At 40.2% G+C, this 15,726-nt stretch overlaps 1 protein-coding gene across 2 annotated transcripts in view; it reads left to right on the forward strand.

Moving 5' to 3' along the window:
- alk (ALK receptor tyrosine kinase) overlaps positions 1-15,726 on the forward strand; it is a 452,952-nt gene that overhangs the window by 360,511 nt on the left and 76,715 nt on the right. For both annotated transcript variants that reach the window (XM_086049008.1, XM_086049009.1), the window contains exons 8-10: positions 1,765-1,868; positions 9,496-9,668; positions 14,295-14,389. In XM_086049008.1, coding sequence (XP_085905134.1) covers positions 1,765-1,868; positions 9,496-9,668; positions 14,295-14,389 — 372 coding nt within the window. The remainder of the gene's footprint in view (positions 1-1,764; positions 1,869-9,495; positions 9,669-14,294; positions 14,390-15,726) is intronic.

The following is a 15,726-nucleotide window of genomic DNA, read 5'->3' on the forward strand; positions in this document are numbered from 1 at the left end:
TGTCGAACAACACATGCATGTGACTGCTGGTAATGGTAAGTATCTAGACACATTTTATTCGATAGTGAAATGATTGAATCCGCAAAACGGGCTGCTGGAGCAAAATTAAAAGTGTTGAGCAATCCTTTAGTCCAGTGGCATTTTGGTCATTAGCAGTACATCTTCAAATGTTTTAATAAATGGGGCAATAATGAATCTGCTCGATCAATGAGCAAACAGCAATGGTTTATCGGTTTAACAAGCTTGGAGCCCTGGCTGACCAAGTATGGTGCCGCATTGTAGTACACTTTTTGCTAATGAGTACACAATAGTGAGCACAGTTGTGTCATGCAGTGGAAAAGGAGACAATTAAGTATAATAATACAATATGCTTCACAATTCTTTCCACAAGGAGTGACTGGAGTACACTGTTGTATATTGTGCACGGTGGTAGTTACCATGAATATATGAAGACGAGCTCTAGCATTAAAGCGGAAATCAACCCAAACATTTTTTTTTTCAAGAATATATTCTTTGAGCCTCCACTAGTCTAAACACGGCATTCTGATTAATATTGCATTTGTGGAATATGAGTTAACCCATTAAGGACGGGAGCACATAACCGCGTTTCTACCAATAGACCCGGGAGCGCTGTTGCATCTTTCTAACCTTAAAGAGCGTATACGTCATTTTCTATTTTTTTCTATTTATTATTTAATTCTCGGTCTCTTAACCAATGAAATGCATCAGAATATACACGTGACGGTGCCATAAGCCCGCAGAGGATGTTCCAGAATTCTTTCGAGTGATAATGGCGGACCCCGCCGAGCTCTTAAATGAGTAACGGCAGTGATGTAGACGACACATTTGTGGACTTTAAACCAGTAGAACCAGTCAAACGTGCTGTATGGTTAAGATATATGTTTGTAGACAATGACTAACATATCGACGTCTTTCTAACAGAAAAGAGGATGGTAATTACCACTCGATTTTTTAAAATTAAAAGTAGTGCTTCTCTTGCACTAACACTTTATTTTTACGTCTTCGATTGAAATAGTAAAGATTAATAAACTCGGACCTGTGGGAAATTCAGATGCCTAAGCTCTCTTGTTTCTGTCTGCTACAGGGGCTGAGATATTAATTATTTTGAAGGTGTTGAATTTCTGGGAAAACTTCAGGTATTCAAGGGTAATTCCAAAGACCATTCAGGTTTTGGGGAGATGTTGAGCCAGGCGCCAGCGCCCGCGGCGTCCGCCATTATGGCTTGAAAGAATTCCGGAACATCCTCCGCGCGCTTATGACACTGTCGCGTGTATATTCTGATGCATTTCATTGGTTAAGAGACAGAGAATTCAATAATAAATAGAAAATGACGTATACGCTCTCCAGGCTTTAAGGGTAGATAGACGCAGCAGCACTCTAGTGGTAGAAAGGCGGTTATGCGCTCCCGTCCTTAATGGGTTAAAGTCCAACCAGAGATAACAGCTCCAACATCCACTTTAATCACGTACCCTCCATGCAAAGTTGATGAGCTTTTACAATCCTGGTTTTGCTGAGGCTTGTTTGTTGATATCCAATATTTACAATGAGGAAGCGTTATAATTTCATGCAAATCTTGGTTTCATAATTCTGTGACAATTATTCATGTTATTTTAACGTTCAATCTATAGATTAATTGTTTATTTTTTGATGGGTCAAAACCACAATGAATGTTTTGACAAATTGAACATGTTTCATCATTTATGTTTTGCATTGTATGGTAATACATGTGTTTTTGTTGAAAAGGTGCATCACTCACTATGGACGGGAACCAGTTCAAAGGCCAACTTCGCCCAGCATTACTAAGGAGTCCTCTCTTTCCGCCTCCTTTAAGAAACTCCCCATGCACGGTGAGCACATAATTAAATGTTTTTCATTGTGAATGCTCAGTTGAGAATGATGTCTTTGCAAATATGGGACAGCAGTTGCTTGGTGTGTGTGTGGATTTGAAGTGCGGCTGTAAAGATTTGACTTGAACTCAGAGGTATCAAACCCAAGACCTGCCATAGTCTACTTTGGAACAAAAAGGAAGAAAAAAATTGTTGGCTGGCAGATGTGTATTCATGCAAAAGTAAAGACAATGAAACTGACTTTACCTGTCACTGGTTGTTCTTCTCTTTCTCCTGGAAGTCCTCCCACATGAATGTTTATTTAATTGAGCACTCAAATTATTTATAGGTGACGATGTGAGTGAGAAGGCTTCTATGTCCATATGTGCCGTGTCCTCCTGCCCAAAGTCAGCTCGGATAGGCTCCAGCTCAGCTGTGACCCAAATGAGGAAAAGGGATATTGAAAAATTGAATGGATGAATTGTTCTTCTTTCAAATGTAATTGATTTGTGTACAGGTGATAATTAATGGATTTGAATATCATCAAAAAGTACTTTATTTCAGCAGTTCAATAAAAAGGGAATCTCGTCTTACCTTGCCGACCTCCCTCCGCTCATATTAAGGATAGGAAATATATTTTTTAAATCTATTAACTAATGGAACTTGAATAATGACACAAATAGGGGTGAGCTAGGTAATGTACATAAGTACAATTGAAAACCTTTTTTTAAAAGGACAGCGTATTTGAGTTCGCCAGTAGTAATAGTCTAGTTAGTGCAAAAGTATGTATACAAAGTGCAATGATGCAGGCATAGTCATCAAAATGTTATGAATAAAAAAAACAAGTAGTGAAGCTACATTATGTATGAGTTTTGCTTTTTGAATGGAACTACTGCAATAAATTACACATTTCCTAATATTCCAATTAAATGTATCCCTCTGTATTTATTCAAAGAAATAAAATACGAAATACTTTCAACGGGAATAAGCTTTGTTTAAAGATTTGTATGTATTGTTTCTTCTTCATGAGTAAGAAGATGATTACATTCCTTTCATATTTAGGTAGAAGACCCTGCTTGAAGAAAGCATGGTGATGGGTGTCAGTGCAGATGGAGGGGTCAGCAGGAACCCGTAAGAGATATTGTCAAGATTGATTTTGAAAGTTTTTTTCAGACATCTAAACATCGATGTCTTTGAAACTTGCGCTGATGTGTCTCTATCATTGTGTACAAAGAGTGAGGCGTAAACAACAAGGTTGACCATGTCGATCAAAAGCTCCTTCTGCTTACCTACACATTACATTAAAGTATACTCTCTTGGTAGGCTATGGTGCCACTGGAGCATGCAGATGAAAAGTTGAGATCCCCCAAGTCTCGATTATGGTTGCGTAACAAGCCGAGTATTGGTGTTGTTTTGCATCCCAGGGGTCATTGTATGGGAACTTGGCACATTTGAAAGAGGTGAAGGGAGTCTTCAAAGGCGTGAGAAGAATGTACTAAAGTCTTGGATGAACTTGCAAAGGCAAGATCACAAAAGGCAGCCAAGAGCTAAGCCGAAAGAGAATTCCAATTTGATCGAAAATACGTGTTATAATCAGAAAGCAAACCAATATATGAGCGGAGAACCTTGCCCCATTTGCACAACGGTTAAGAGGCAGGATTTTTGTGGGCAGCTGTGTAGGCTGTGTAGTACCGCACCATTGCAGATTTTCCAGTCTCTTGACACCTAGCCAAAGATTAAGCATGATTCCAGATTAAGACGCTAAATCCCTTTTCTAAACACTGACTTGGCACTGTTCATTCTGGCCTGTGTGCTCCTGGACAACGGCAGTACATTGATGATACTCATTTTGGGTATTAGTACAGCGCACTTTCATGTCATGCCCGATGTCCACTGTCCACAATGGTGCATTTTCAAGTCACCATCTGTTTCCACAAAGGATGATAAGCACCTCAAGCTGTAATGGATAAGTAAGTGCTTGACATAAAGATGTCGTGTTCAGTTTTGTGGTTATGCTGCCTCTGTGTGTCACGCTTATCAGAATTAAACCAGCATCTATTCCAGTGAAATGGTGAAACAAGAATTATGTGCTTGGGTTTAATAAAATGCTATTGAGGGACACGGTAGCTAGCAGCCCATGCTTGTTGGCAAGCTTTAGAGCTGTTTACTTCCTGCAGTTTAATTTGTGTTACGCCCTGTGTGTTTTCAGGACAGATTAGTTTGACCATATCCCTTCAGGAAACAACAAAATTAGATTAATTTGTGGAGAAGCATGCAGGAGTGGTGTTGATTCAAAACAAGCCCAATGAGCCTCCTGTTTGAATTGGGTTCATCCCTGAGTCATTACAGAGCCGCTTGTTGTTTGGTCTCTATGTCCACCCCTTATTTGTCTGATTTATATACGTAAAAATGTTGGGCCTCATTTGCCCTCAGTTGTACTTACAATAGACATGTTTCAAGGTAATGTGGCATTCACCATTCTGGGGGAGGGCTGTTGTTTGTCAAGTCTGTCTTAGTGTGGGTGTGAGTCGCCAACAGTCATTTTATTCGCAATGGTCCACTTCAGTCGCGTTCAGCCGCATCGCTCGTGTGTGGTGGGCCTAAGTCAAATTTACGTTAAGGTTTATTATTTTCTTTTTTACAATAATTGGCAACCATCTCATTGTAAATTGTAACTGTCTTCCGTTATATGCTCCTAATTAGCAAATGTAAGTGGTCATCAGTCCTCTGTTTGAAGAAGCAAGAGGTACAAATTAAAAGCTTAATCAAAAGGGCGCTGTTTAAGGGAACAGGCTCTACCCTGTCCTACGGTTGGTGATCTGTGCTTCAAATTTTGTTTTCAGCCGTAGCGCAGGAGTCCAAATGCAAACTTAGTCACCATGAAAGGATAGTGATTAACTGATTGAGGGTGTGAGTTTTCACTGTCCCATTTAGACTATTGATTTGCCATGAATCTCCCTTTATAGATTGCAATATATTTGTGTTTATCATATTCAGATATTTTGGGGTTTTGGAACTTATAGAATGTTAATCTTGTGCTTTCTCCCTAAATTCTTGACTTTACCTTTGTCAGTCTAATGCGGCTTGTTTGGGAGCATATTCTCCAGTTCGCGCTAAAATTAATTCCTTTCGAGCTTTTCTTACACATTTTAAAGAAGTGACAATTCTTTCGTCGAGGCTTCTGACACATCCACCATGCGCAACCTGGAAATATGTGTGTAATTTCCAAATCGTGGAGTTTTCCTGATGAGTCTTGAGAATTCCATTGAGATCCGTTGCCAAGCAAGGCACTGCATGCGTGGCACATGAAATACCCCAAAAAATCTACAATTTACGACCAATTATTATGCTATTCAAGTCCACCAACAGGAGAACATACTTTACCCACGGACACACATACTGATTAAGTTTCTCACAATGAGCAGCCACCTGTTGGGCCACCCATTAAAGATTGGAGAGAAAAAAAATATCATCATGGCAGCCTTAAACTGATTCACAAGCGCCACCTGTTGTTGTGGAGAAGTGCAAGTTTACTGGCATTTGCCTGTAGATCAATCGGCATTTGTGTGTGGATCTGCAAGGCGGAAAAATAGTGCTAAAAGTCACATGACAGCGGTAAGATTGTGCCAAAAGTCACATGACCATCTTCCATAGTTGTAGAATTGCTTTTTTGTACGTCAAGAATATTTTCTTGTACTCGAAAGATTTTGGTTTGTGCTTATATTTTGTACATATTTTTGGGTAATTGAAGAAATTGTTCTTTGTATGTGTAAATGCTCTATTTGTTTCTGAAGCAGGATGTATTTGTTTGATAGGTACATTTCTTATGTGCAAAAGAAAAATACATTAGTTTGTGAATGATGTTTTGTATTTGCAAAACACGCTGAGTTTGATTGTGGATTGTTGAGTGTGAGTAAATCATGTTTTGTGTGTTTGTGAGGCTTTGGCATGATTTTAACTCCATATATATATATATACAGCCGTTGGGCAGTCAGTGAGCGTATATGCGATAGGTGTACCTCCACCCCACCTCCTGCCCCATCCGCACCAATCAGCCGATTTGGCCGGTGACAGTCATCACTCTCTGTCAGCAGTAATGAAATGACTCAAAATGTGCAATATATATTTTGCCTTCGGGATGCACTAAACCTTAGTATAGCCTCCAGAATGCGGAGCCCAAAAGACGCTTTCGTCCACAGGAGAATGCACACACTGACGGATTTGGAAGTGTCACATCCTGATGTCAAGGTCGTTCCTCCCAGAGTGCGTACATTTCATGAAGGTACGTAACTGACACAATGAAGTCAATGGGCGAATTTGTGCAGCTAAAAAAAAGTGTGCAGCGGCGCACCTTCTCTGATTCAAACACACGGTAGAATATGCCCCTTCGTCATTAATTTCACATGGTTTCATCCAATGTTCATCTAAACTGTGCGTGTGAGCAATTGCGCTGCGTACTGCTCTCACACTCTCAGGGCACACGTTGACACTGGCATGGACAACGCATACACAGTACATTTCTACACTCAGTCCTTCATTTCCACCCCAGTTTAATCTACAAACAGGACACAACACCATTCCCACTTGCCTTACAGTTTCAGTAGCGCGAAGGAGGGTGCAAACTTAGTTGTTCTACAATAGTTTGAAGGAGGTATCACGCCGTCATGTGATCGGAATTCAGGTCTGATCACATGGTTTTTCAGCTGATCTGAGCAAAAAGATCGTTTTTCTTCTTTTCTGAAAATATTTAGGTCACAAAGTAACCAAATAATCCAAGGCTATAAATATCTTGTCAAATTGAGCATTAACAGCTCAATTTTACATTACACAATGCTACCTTTGTTTTACAAGTGTAGCAGTCAGAGTGGCAGTAGAGCCATACACAAGCACGCACAAAGGCGTTTTCACAATGGTCACCCTCCGTGCGGCAACAAAAACGGTGTTTGGAGCAACAAGGACACACAAATGATCTGAAAACACTCACGGTAAGCCAAAAATATACTTCTAATATAGCCTAAGTCTACCTTTCCTGCTGTAAAGCTGCCGCATCGAACGGCATAGGAGTTGAGAGAGCGACAAGCAGGTTAGCAGTTGTGACACGTCCAAATGACGTGACTTCAAATAGAAATTTAATGAGTGTAAATTATTTGTAGACAAGCAAGCTTGTTCTCCACTGGTTGCAGTTAACAAAGTCATAAATCAATAGTGTTGTTTATAGATGAGACAAGTCACACATGTACCCACTGACTACTGCGGCCACTCGTCATTTCGGTCTGCACATGCCAATAAATAACCATGCCAATGTATTGGTTACAATTAGATTAATCAATTGCACTCAACCTCAAAAAGAATCTCTCACTCTATATGAATGCTTTTACATATTGGCCATTCCACAAATTGGTGCCATTTGTGTCCCCAGGAAATCAAATGTATAAATGTCATGGCAATAGCTCATGACTTTTTTTTACTAAAAACCTATGAAGAGTTTCAGTCACCCAAAAAAGACATCAAATAAAACATGTTTGAGATTGACCAATACACATTTTGAGTTGTTCAATACGTGTATCATATATTTAGAGCTAAAAGAAAGAGAAAAAAGATAGAACTTGAGTTTATTTTGAGTATTACAAAAAGAAATTGGCACTGAATTGATAGTTTGGCCCATACAGTAATATAAATGTCAATATATATACCAACATTTAACATACTGTTATGTACCATAAAATAAACATTTCTATATGTACATTTCTATATTAATTTGACACAATTTGTATTCATGCTCTATTTCTTTTTTTAATCTATTGCCAAAGTATCGGTTCTGAACTCTGTACCGGCAGATTCTTAAAGACTCGGAGGCACCTGGACCGCTTCATTCAGGAAGTCCAAATATGGGCATAGTTTACAAGCCCTTTAAATGAGGCTCTCGCGCATTTCAGAGGTCAGGTGGCTAGAAATTTTTGTGCTTTATAAAATGGCTTTTTTTTCCCATTTATCTATAAGTGGACGATGTGGGACCATGTTGATACAGTTTTTATTGAGGCTTAATTAATTATGCTTAACATAAAAGTAAACAAGGCAGATTGTATCCGTGTCACAAATCTTTACTGAATGATATGGGGGGTTTTTTTATATACAAGTGGTTTGATTTTTTTTTCTTTGTAACATACCTAACATCATGTAACTTGTTATGATCTCAGGTTTTGGCCAGGTGTGATACTGGTTTGACCCCCGTATGCATGTCTGATATCGCTCACCATGGTCCAAGGAATGCTCAGAAAGTTTGTGTGAATGTTCAGATGCATGGAAAACTAGAGGGAACATTGGTCTCATCTATTATGCCCTTTTGTGCCAGCCAATCAACTCCTTCCCTCGGGTCTTCATCACTTGTTTTTGTCTTTGATTATTCTGTTTGTTGTGCCTCCTCGCTATGTTCCCTTTTTCCGATCCTTGTCAAGGCATCTCGTTGTGTCGGCAACCACGTGAGGTTTGTATCACCAGCAATAACTTGCAGCCAGCATATAAAAGATTTGTAGCTCTGCTATATTTGGATGTTGTGGTCCTGATGGCGGGCGGCACGGTGATCGACTGGTTAGCACGTCCGCCTCACAGTTCAGAGGTCGTGGGTTCGATCCCGGCTCCGGCCTCCCTGTGTGGAGTTTGCATGTTCTCCCCGTGCCTGCGGGTTTTCTCCGGGTCCTCTGGTTTCCTCCCACATTCCAAAAACATGCATGGTAAGTTGATTGGACTGTCTAAATTAACCCTAGGTATGTTTGTGACCGTAAATGGTTGTTTGTTTGTGTGTGCCCTGCGATTGGCTGGCAACCAATTCAGAATGTACCCCGCCTACTGCCCGAAGACTGCTGGGATAGGCTCCAGCACTCCCCGCGACCCTTGTAAGGACAAGCGGTATAGATAATGGATGAATGGGTCCTGATGGCCTCATCAAGTTGTGACCTTCAGCATTTGCCGGGACAGTTTGCAACCACTGCTAAATAATCCACATGAGAAACAGCTTTAAAACAGAGACCACTGTTCTCAGCCATAACAGGTTGCATTGTACCCTCAAGATTCGGAATGATGTCCTGGCTCAGGTGTTGAAGGTCAGGGTGCTCAGGGTCCGTTTTCGAAGTATGGCGAAAGTCACAGACAGATAAGTGTGACACCAAAAGTGATGAGGTCACTGTATTGGACTGCCGTAGTGAATGGAAAGCTTCGGTAAAAGTCCATCTATGTTCCCACCTATGGTCAACAAAGGGTGGGTATTGGCTGAAACGTGCTTGCTAGTTTTGTAGGATTTGTTTAAATCTAATGGGAAATTGATACCTTTGAGAATTGGGATCACTCAGCCGGTATGCAAAATGTCATTTCAGAACTCTTCCTAAATCTTATATCAATAAAAAGAACAAAAAACAAAACATGTATAGTGGTATCCCGACTTTTGAGTTGCACAACTTACAAGTACTTTGAGTGAGAGTCGCTTGGTTTATTTTTTGCTTTGTGTTGCAAGCCCAGTAATTGCTTACAAGCCAGCTTCAGATATTTCGCCACTCGAGTAATATAAGAAAAAAAAAAGAGACCATTGCTATTTTCCTGTAATAAAACACAGCAAAATTTCTTGACTGTATTGTGTATTGTATATTTGCCATAGGTGCGGTTCTGGATGTGTTCTGGAGGTATACAGAAGGGGACGTTGTCTTTGTGGATCGCAGAGAACAGCACGGGCCCCAAGGACCAGCGTCAACTGTGGCACTCAGCCAGCGAACCTACATCTGAGAGAGGCTGGAAATTCATCACAGTCCCACTTTATGGACTGGCTGACTGGTATGACACTCACCAGTGTCACTCTGTGATTATAGCAAGACAGAGTGTCTGAACTTTTCTTAAGGCATCAGATGGGTTTTAGATTTAAGCAGTCATCAAATCCCGTTGTAACCGTCTGTCACACTAGTGTAAATACTTAGGTTCCCACATGGCAATAGACGTCTGGACCAATAAGTTCTTCATCTGTTTCTCTCACATAAATATATATTCAAAGCATATTTTTAAATTTCATTTTCTCTTAACTATATGAAATTAAAGGGGAAGACAACCAAAATACTTTTTTGTTTTCAGAATATGTTCTATGCAGGCCCATTAGTCTAAACACGGCATTCTGATTAATATTGCGTTTGTGGAAAATGAGAAATCCGCCCAATTTTACCCAGCTCAGGGAGCGGCCATTTTGTCACTTCTGTCGACTGAAGATGGCCGAATCCCACTACCTGCATGTTTTATATTCACCGTTTACCTACTTATGTCACGTTTCCGGGATGGAGGACCCAAATGCAGGGAGGCAGGAGAAGCAGCGTGTACTGAAGAAAATATTTATTAACAAAAACGAGGACGAACAAATCTTGAAAAGTCCGAAACTCAAAGTAGCAAAGAAACACTAAGAAGCAACCTGACAGCGACAATGATCCGACAAGGACAGAACAAAAACTAGGAACTTAAATACAAGCATACTGACAAGACAACGAGAAACACCTGGACGAGACACACAAGGTAGGAGGGAGCTGATTGGCTAACAAGGGGGTGGAATTCAGCCAGGTGGACACAATCATTGACGAGACAGACACAAAAATACTGAGAAAACAAAACTAAAAAAGCAGGAAAATAACATCGTAAATTGTCCTAATTTAGCTGCTGTACTTAGCAAAGACTATGACCAAGTTTTACTTAAATACTACTTACTGATGTTTTAATATAATTTTAAACAGCAAAATTGCCAAAATAACAACCCGTGCCACCCTGCTCGCTGACGCAGGGGCATACGTTGCCGAAGTGTCCTAATTCTGCAATTTTGTGCACTTGTAACTAGGCTTGTCAAAAATATCGATACTTCGGTACTTACTCGATACTAAACATTTCGAACGGATATAATACTAGCTTTCTATGGCATCGATATTACCGATACCAAACCACTGACTTCGATACCAACAGTGCTTTGCCAACGTTTGCTCCTAATGGTCTGCTGCTCCCGCACACACTGCCGAAGCCTGCCCCTTGCCCCCCTCCCTCAATGCTCTGCTGAGTGCAGACTGCTCGGTCAGCCCCTCCGCTTACTTCGTACCGGCTGGCAAGCGCGGGCCGCATCGTCGTCTTCTCTGAGCGTGCGCCCGGCGCTTCCCACGGATCTCCCCAGCAGCCGCCGCGGTGTCAGCAGTCGCCCATCGCGGGGTGTTTGATCCTGCTCAGGCCGGGCCGGCCCGGCTGGCTCATTTGGCCGACGCCGAGCCATAGAATGACCCTCATGACCCAAGGTCAGAATCGGCTAAGTACGTCTAATGGCAACATTGAACCAACAACTTCAAAACTCAAATGCACATATCCAGCTAATATTTAGTTTATAGCATACGCGGCTGCAGCATATACAGAAACACTGTACATACATATGCATTATATGTTTACATAGACTGCTTAGATTAGATAGACTTCCTTGCTTGCCCATAAAATGCAGCGTTGTGTTCGTCATATATATTTTCTTTCTAAAGCAAGACAAGGTTAGCCAAGTGTTCAGTAGCAGTTCAGTAAGAGCTGCATTATTGTATTGTCTTGAACTTCTCAAAAATAAAGCTCTTGTGGAAAATACTACTAGATAATAATGCAAAAAAATGTATTAAAATAAATACTGGTTAAAAACAGCCCTTTGAGTAATCTATGGTAAAGTTCACAAATAGTAAAAAGTTCATGAAATGGAAGAACAGAGAAGTTCATGTGATTTGTCCAAAAATAAATCCTTCTATTTGTTTTTGTTAAGAATCGGAATTGTGAATCGTTAGGAACCAGAATCGAATCAAAACATTGGAACCGGAATCGTCCAAATTCAAACGATGCCCAACCCTACCTGCTACTGTTCTGGATAGCCAATAACTGAAAGTATTTTAATTTATCTTATTTTATTTTTTTACTATTATTATTATCTGTGACTTGTTGGTTTCCCTTAATAGATAAACATGTGGGTCTAGATACTCAGACAACTTACAGATTTTGCTGTCAATTTATGCTACTGTAAGTGGTGGGTGTTATTATTTTTCACTACCTCAAACAACTTGAAAATGATGTGCCATTAGTGTTGCACAGTATGGTTATTTCTTTGCACTAGTTCAGACAATTTACAGATTAATATTTGTTTTTTTTGTGTGTTTTGTTCTTTGCACTACTTCTTCCTTTGTTTTGCACTACCCCAGGCTCAGACACCTTAAAATGTGTCATTGGTTCCAGGCATTGACTGTACAGAGGGTTGTCGAAGTTAAATATTGAAGTTGTAATAATTTTTTTGCACTACCTCTTAAAAAAACTATAGTATTAATGATCATTTAAGTTTTTGGCGATAAAAAAGTTTTACAGTAAAAAAAAAAAAAAAAAGCCTGTGCTTTAATTTGTTCTGTGTGGTATCGAAATGGTATCGAGTATCGATACTGAACTGGGTATCGGTATCGAAGTTGAAATTCTAGTATCGTGACAAGCCTACTTGTAACTTGCACCCTCAAACCCTTTGTTCACTTCAGCGAAGACCGTAGGGTGCAAGCGTGAGTATTGGGATTTGGCCGATGACAACGAAGTTGCTCAGGGCTCAGATAACGACCAGTCATGGCTTAGCTTCAGAAAACAGGTGAGCCGTGGTTAGACTTCAGTCGACAGAAGTGACAAAATGGCCGCCCCTGAGATGGCCAAATGTGCGTGCATTTTGCTTCTTAATTTATATTCCACAAACACAATATTAATCAGAATGCCATATTTCAACTAGTGGGCCTGCATAGAACATGTTCTGGGAAAAAATATATTTGAGTTGACTTCCGCTTTAATGAATCCCATAGAGATGACAGTGCACATAACCACACAATGGATGTGTCGTGTATACAAAATCTTCGCTTCCCTATTATTTTCCTTGTCTGTGATAAATTGTTGAAATCAATACTCAAGGTTCCATCTTCCTGCCTTACAATTAGCTATGTCCCTGATTTCCCCTCAAAGAGGATATCAATTAAAGCTAAACAGACAGAAGAAAGGAAAGAAGAAACCCACATAAAGCATTTTATCTGTCTTTGCCTGACTGGCAGTTTCTTTGCCATTGGAGCTCAGATAATCCTGCTCCACTGAGATTGATTAATTTTTTATTCCTGGCTTATGTAGTCAGTGGTGCTTGTGTTCTAAATGAAAATGTCATGTTCGTAACCACCAAGTGAACCTTGTAGTTTTAGCGAGGTGACCTTTTGTAGAGCTTAAGTACATCCCAAAGTGCTGACCACGGTCAGAACATGACCGCCAGTACATCCAAATACAGCGAGTCAGTCACATTATCAAGAAGGGCATTGATATGTAAGAGGCTATTTATTGACTATGGATAGAATGCTTTACCGAGAGTCGATGATCCATTTATTCTTGAAATCTCAATGGAAAAAAGCCAAGCCAACAATATGCAAGGATTACAACTCTATTTATCCACACGACCAACAGATGCTCCAGTAATCCCATCCATGTTTTAATATGTATGTCCAAATCAATTGTGGTTTAATGTATTAAATGATAAAAACTATTCTAAGTGTTATCTCTCTAATAGGGCGGCACAGTGGTCGACTGGTTAGCACGTCCGCCTCACAGTTCAGAGGTCGTGGGTTTGATTCCGGTGCGGTTGTTCGTTTGTCTCTGTGTGCCCTGCGATTGGCTGGCAGCCAGTTCTGAAGACAGCTGTGATAGGCTCCAGCGCGCCTGCGACCCTTGTGAGGATAAGTGGATTGGATAATGGATGGATGTAAACATATATATGTTAGGGGTGTAACAGTATACGTGGGTGTATTAATACGTTTCAGTATGGCATGTTCGGTTAGGGCCACTTATTAGCGCGAGTTTACGCACGGACGCTATTGACTGTTGCTCGCGGGAGAGAAGAGTGGCGGCACAAAAGAGGAGCCAATATGCCAGAAGCCGTGATAAATCATAAATGGCATTATTATGGCATACGCAAACAAGCCAGCTCGAAGGTCCCCCCGTACACTGAGGTCTCCTGTGTAGGAACATTCTGGCTTTCCTGTTAAGATCACCGATGGGGAAAGGTACTAACCCCGCCTACTCTTCGATGACAGCTGGGATAGGCTCCAGCACACCTGCGACCCTTGTGAGGATAAGCGGTTAGGAAAATGGATGGATGGATGGATGGATCTCTCTAATATGGAATGGTATTTGCATTTAAAACAAAACAAAAGATAAAACAAAACACAACACCACAGCAGCTAATTCAATTTAAATTACTGACTTTAAATCGGCCATAAAAACTCTTCTCCAATACCAGTGTGTCGTAGTGACTTTTGTTTATAAGGTCCGCACATTCCTCTTTGCCTCTATTCAAGCAGAGGCTGTCAAACCTTTTACAAATTGAATCATTGCTTAAGAAATGCTGTCCTTCCACAGGTTCTGGCTTCTTTTCGGTGCAGAAGATGGGCCTGGGCCTGGATCCATTATCTCACTTGACAACATCTCTTTCAGTATGAACTGCTTCCTGGCTTGTGAGTATTATTTTATTTTTTGGATCAGATTTTGATTAATTTTTTGATTTAAAAAAAAAAAAAAAAAAAAAAGCATTTCAAGCGAAACATTGCATCCATCAGAATGCACCTTTTTGGCTTTATTTAGGGCTCTGTGACCTAATGCTTTTATTTTTGCATCGTTTACGTTTTTATATTCCGCCGCCACCAATAGCTTTTCAGTTGGCTTTTCCTAACCATGAGGAATAGTGACTACAGCCGCCGATAGTATGGAGGAGTATTACATCTCGCACATACGCAGAAGGTACTTAATGGCCAGCGTCGCTGTCTGTCGTTGCAGTGTATTTTTCCAGCGCAGCATACCGACAGTCAGCCTGACGCCACAGGGGCTAAGCGTCGGTCACAGTTGGCCGTCGTCGGGTTAGTCTATCTCGGCCTTATCTAATTTAACTGATCTGATACTACTGTAAACCTATTTTTGCACCCCCTGTATATACATCAAACAATGTGTAAATGTGTGTATGGTGTCAGAAATAAGCAGGACATTTTCTCTGATTGATTACAAAGGCTACAATTAAAACTGATATAAATACAGTAAATAGAATTTCACAATTGTTTTATGCCTTTTCATAGCATCCATTGATACAGAAAAATACATTTTATGTCTACAAAAATGATGATGTGATATACACATCTGTGCAATTTAGTACTCATGATTTTGTCAAGTATTTTCATTTCTATATTCTGATTAGACTTTTTTTCGCGGCTCTTTTCCGGTGGTGGCATCTTGGCCTCCCTCGATCACCGATCGAGTCCACCGAATCAGATTGTCCAGCTGAGGCCACGTACTCATCGTCAAGTTTCATCCAGGCTGTTATCACATATCCATATCCTATATATCCTTCTCCATCCCCGACTCTGTGGCCACTCTTGGAAATATGATTACATGAAAAATATTTATCATGCCAAGTATATTGTTTGAGTTGATGTTAACCTATATAACATGTAATCATGTAATAAAATTATTAAAATAACTAAATGATAACATTGAGAAATTGACTCTGAATCAAAACAACATCATAAGTATTGCTGGCTGCATATACATCTATAAAAGAAAATTAATTATTGTTACCCTTACTATGATGTGATATGCTATGATATACTTTTGATCAAATTAAGAATGCCACTGTTCTTGAGTCTTGACAAAGCATTTTTCTGCTTTATAACAGAAAAAAAAGTCAAAATGTGTCAAAAACCAAACATGTTGAAACGGAGTATTTAAAAATAAGATACAGGCCCATACACAGGTGCCTTCTGCAATTTCATTCTTAAAAATGTACATAGCAAATGACATGTAT

Source organism: Filicampus tigris, chromosome 13, assembly GCF_054856515.1.
Source record: "Filicampus tigris isolate MCC_2025a chromosome 13, RoL_Ftig_1.0, whole genome shotgun sequence".
In the NCBI taxonomy this organism is placed as follows: Eukaryota; Metazoa; Chordata; class Actinopteri; order Syngnathiformes; family Syngnathidae; genus Filicampus; species Filicampus tigris.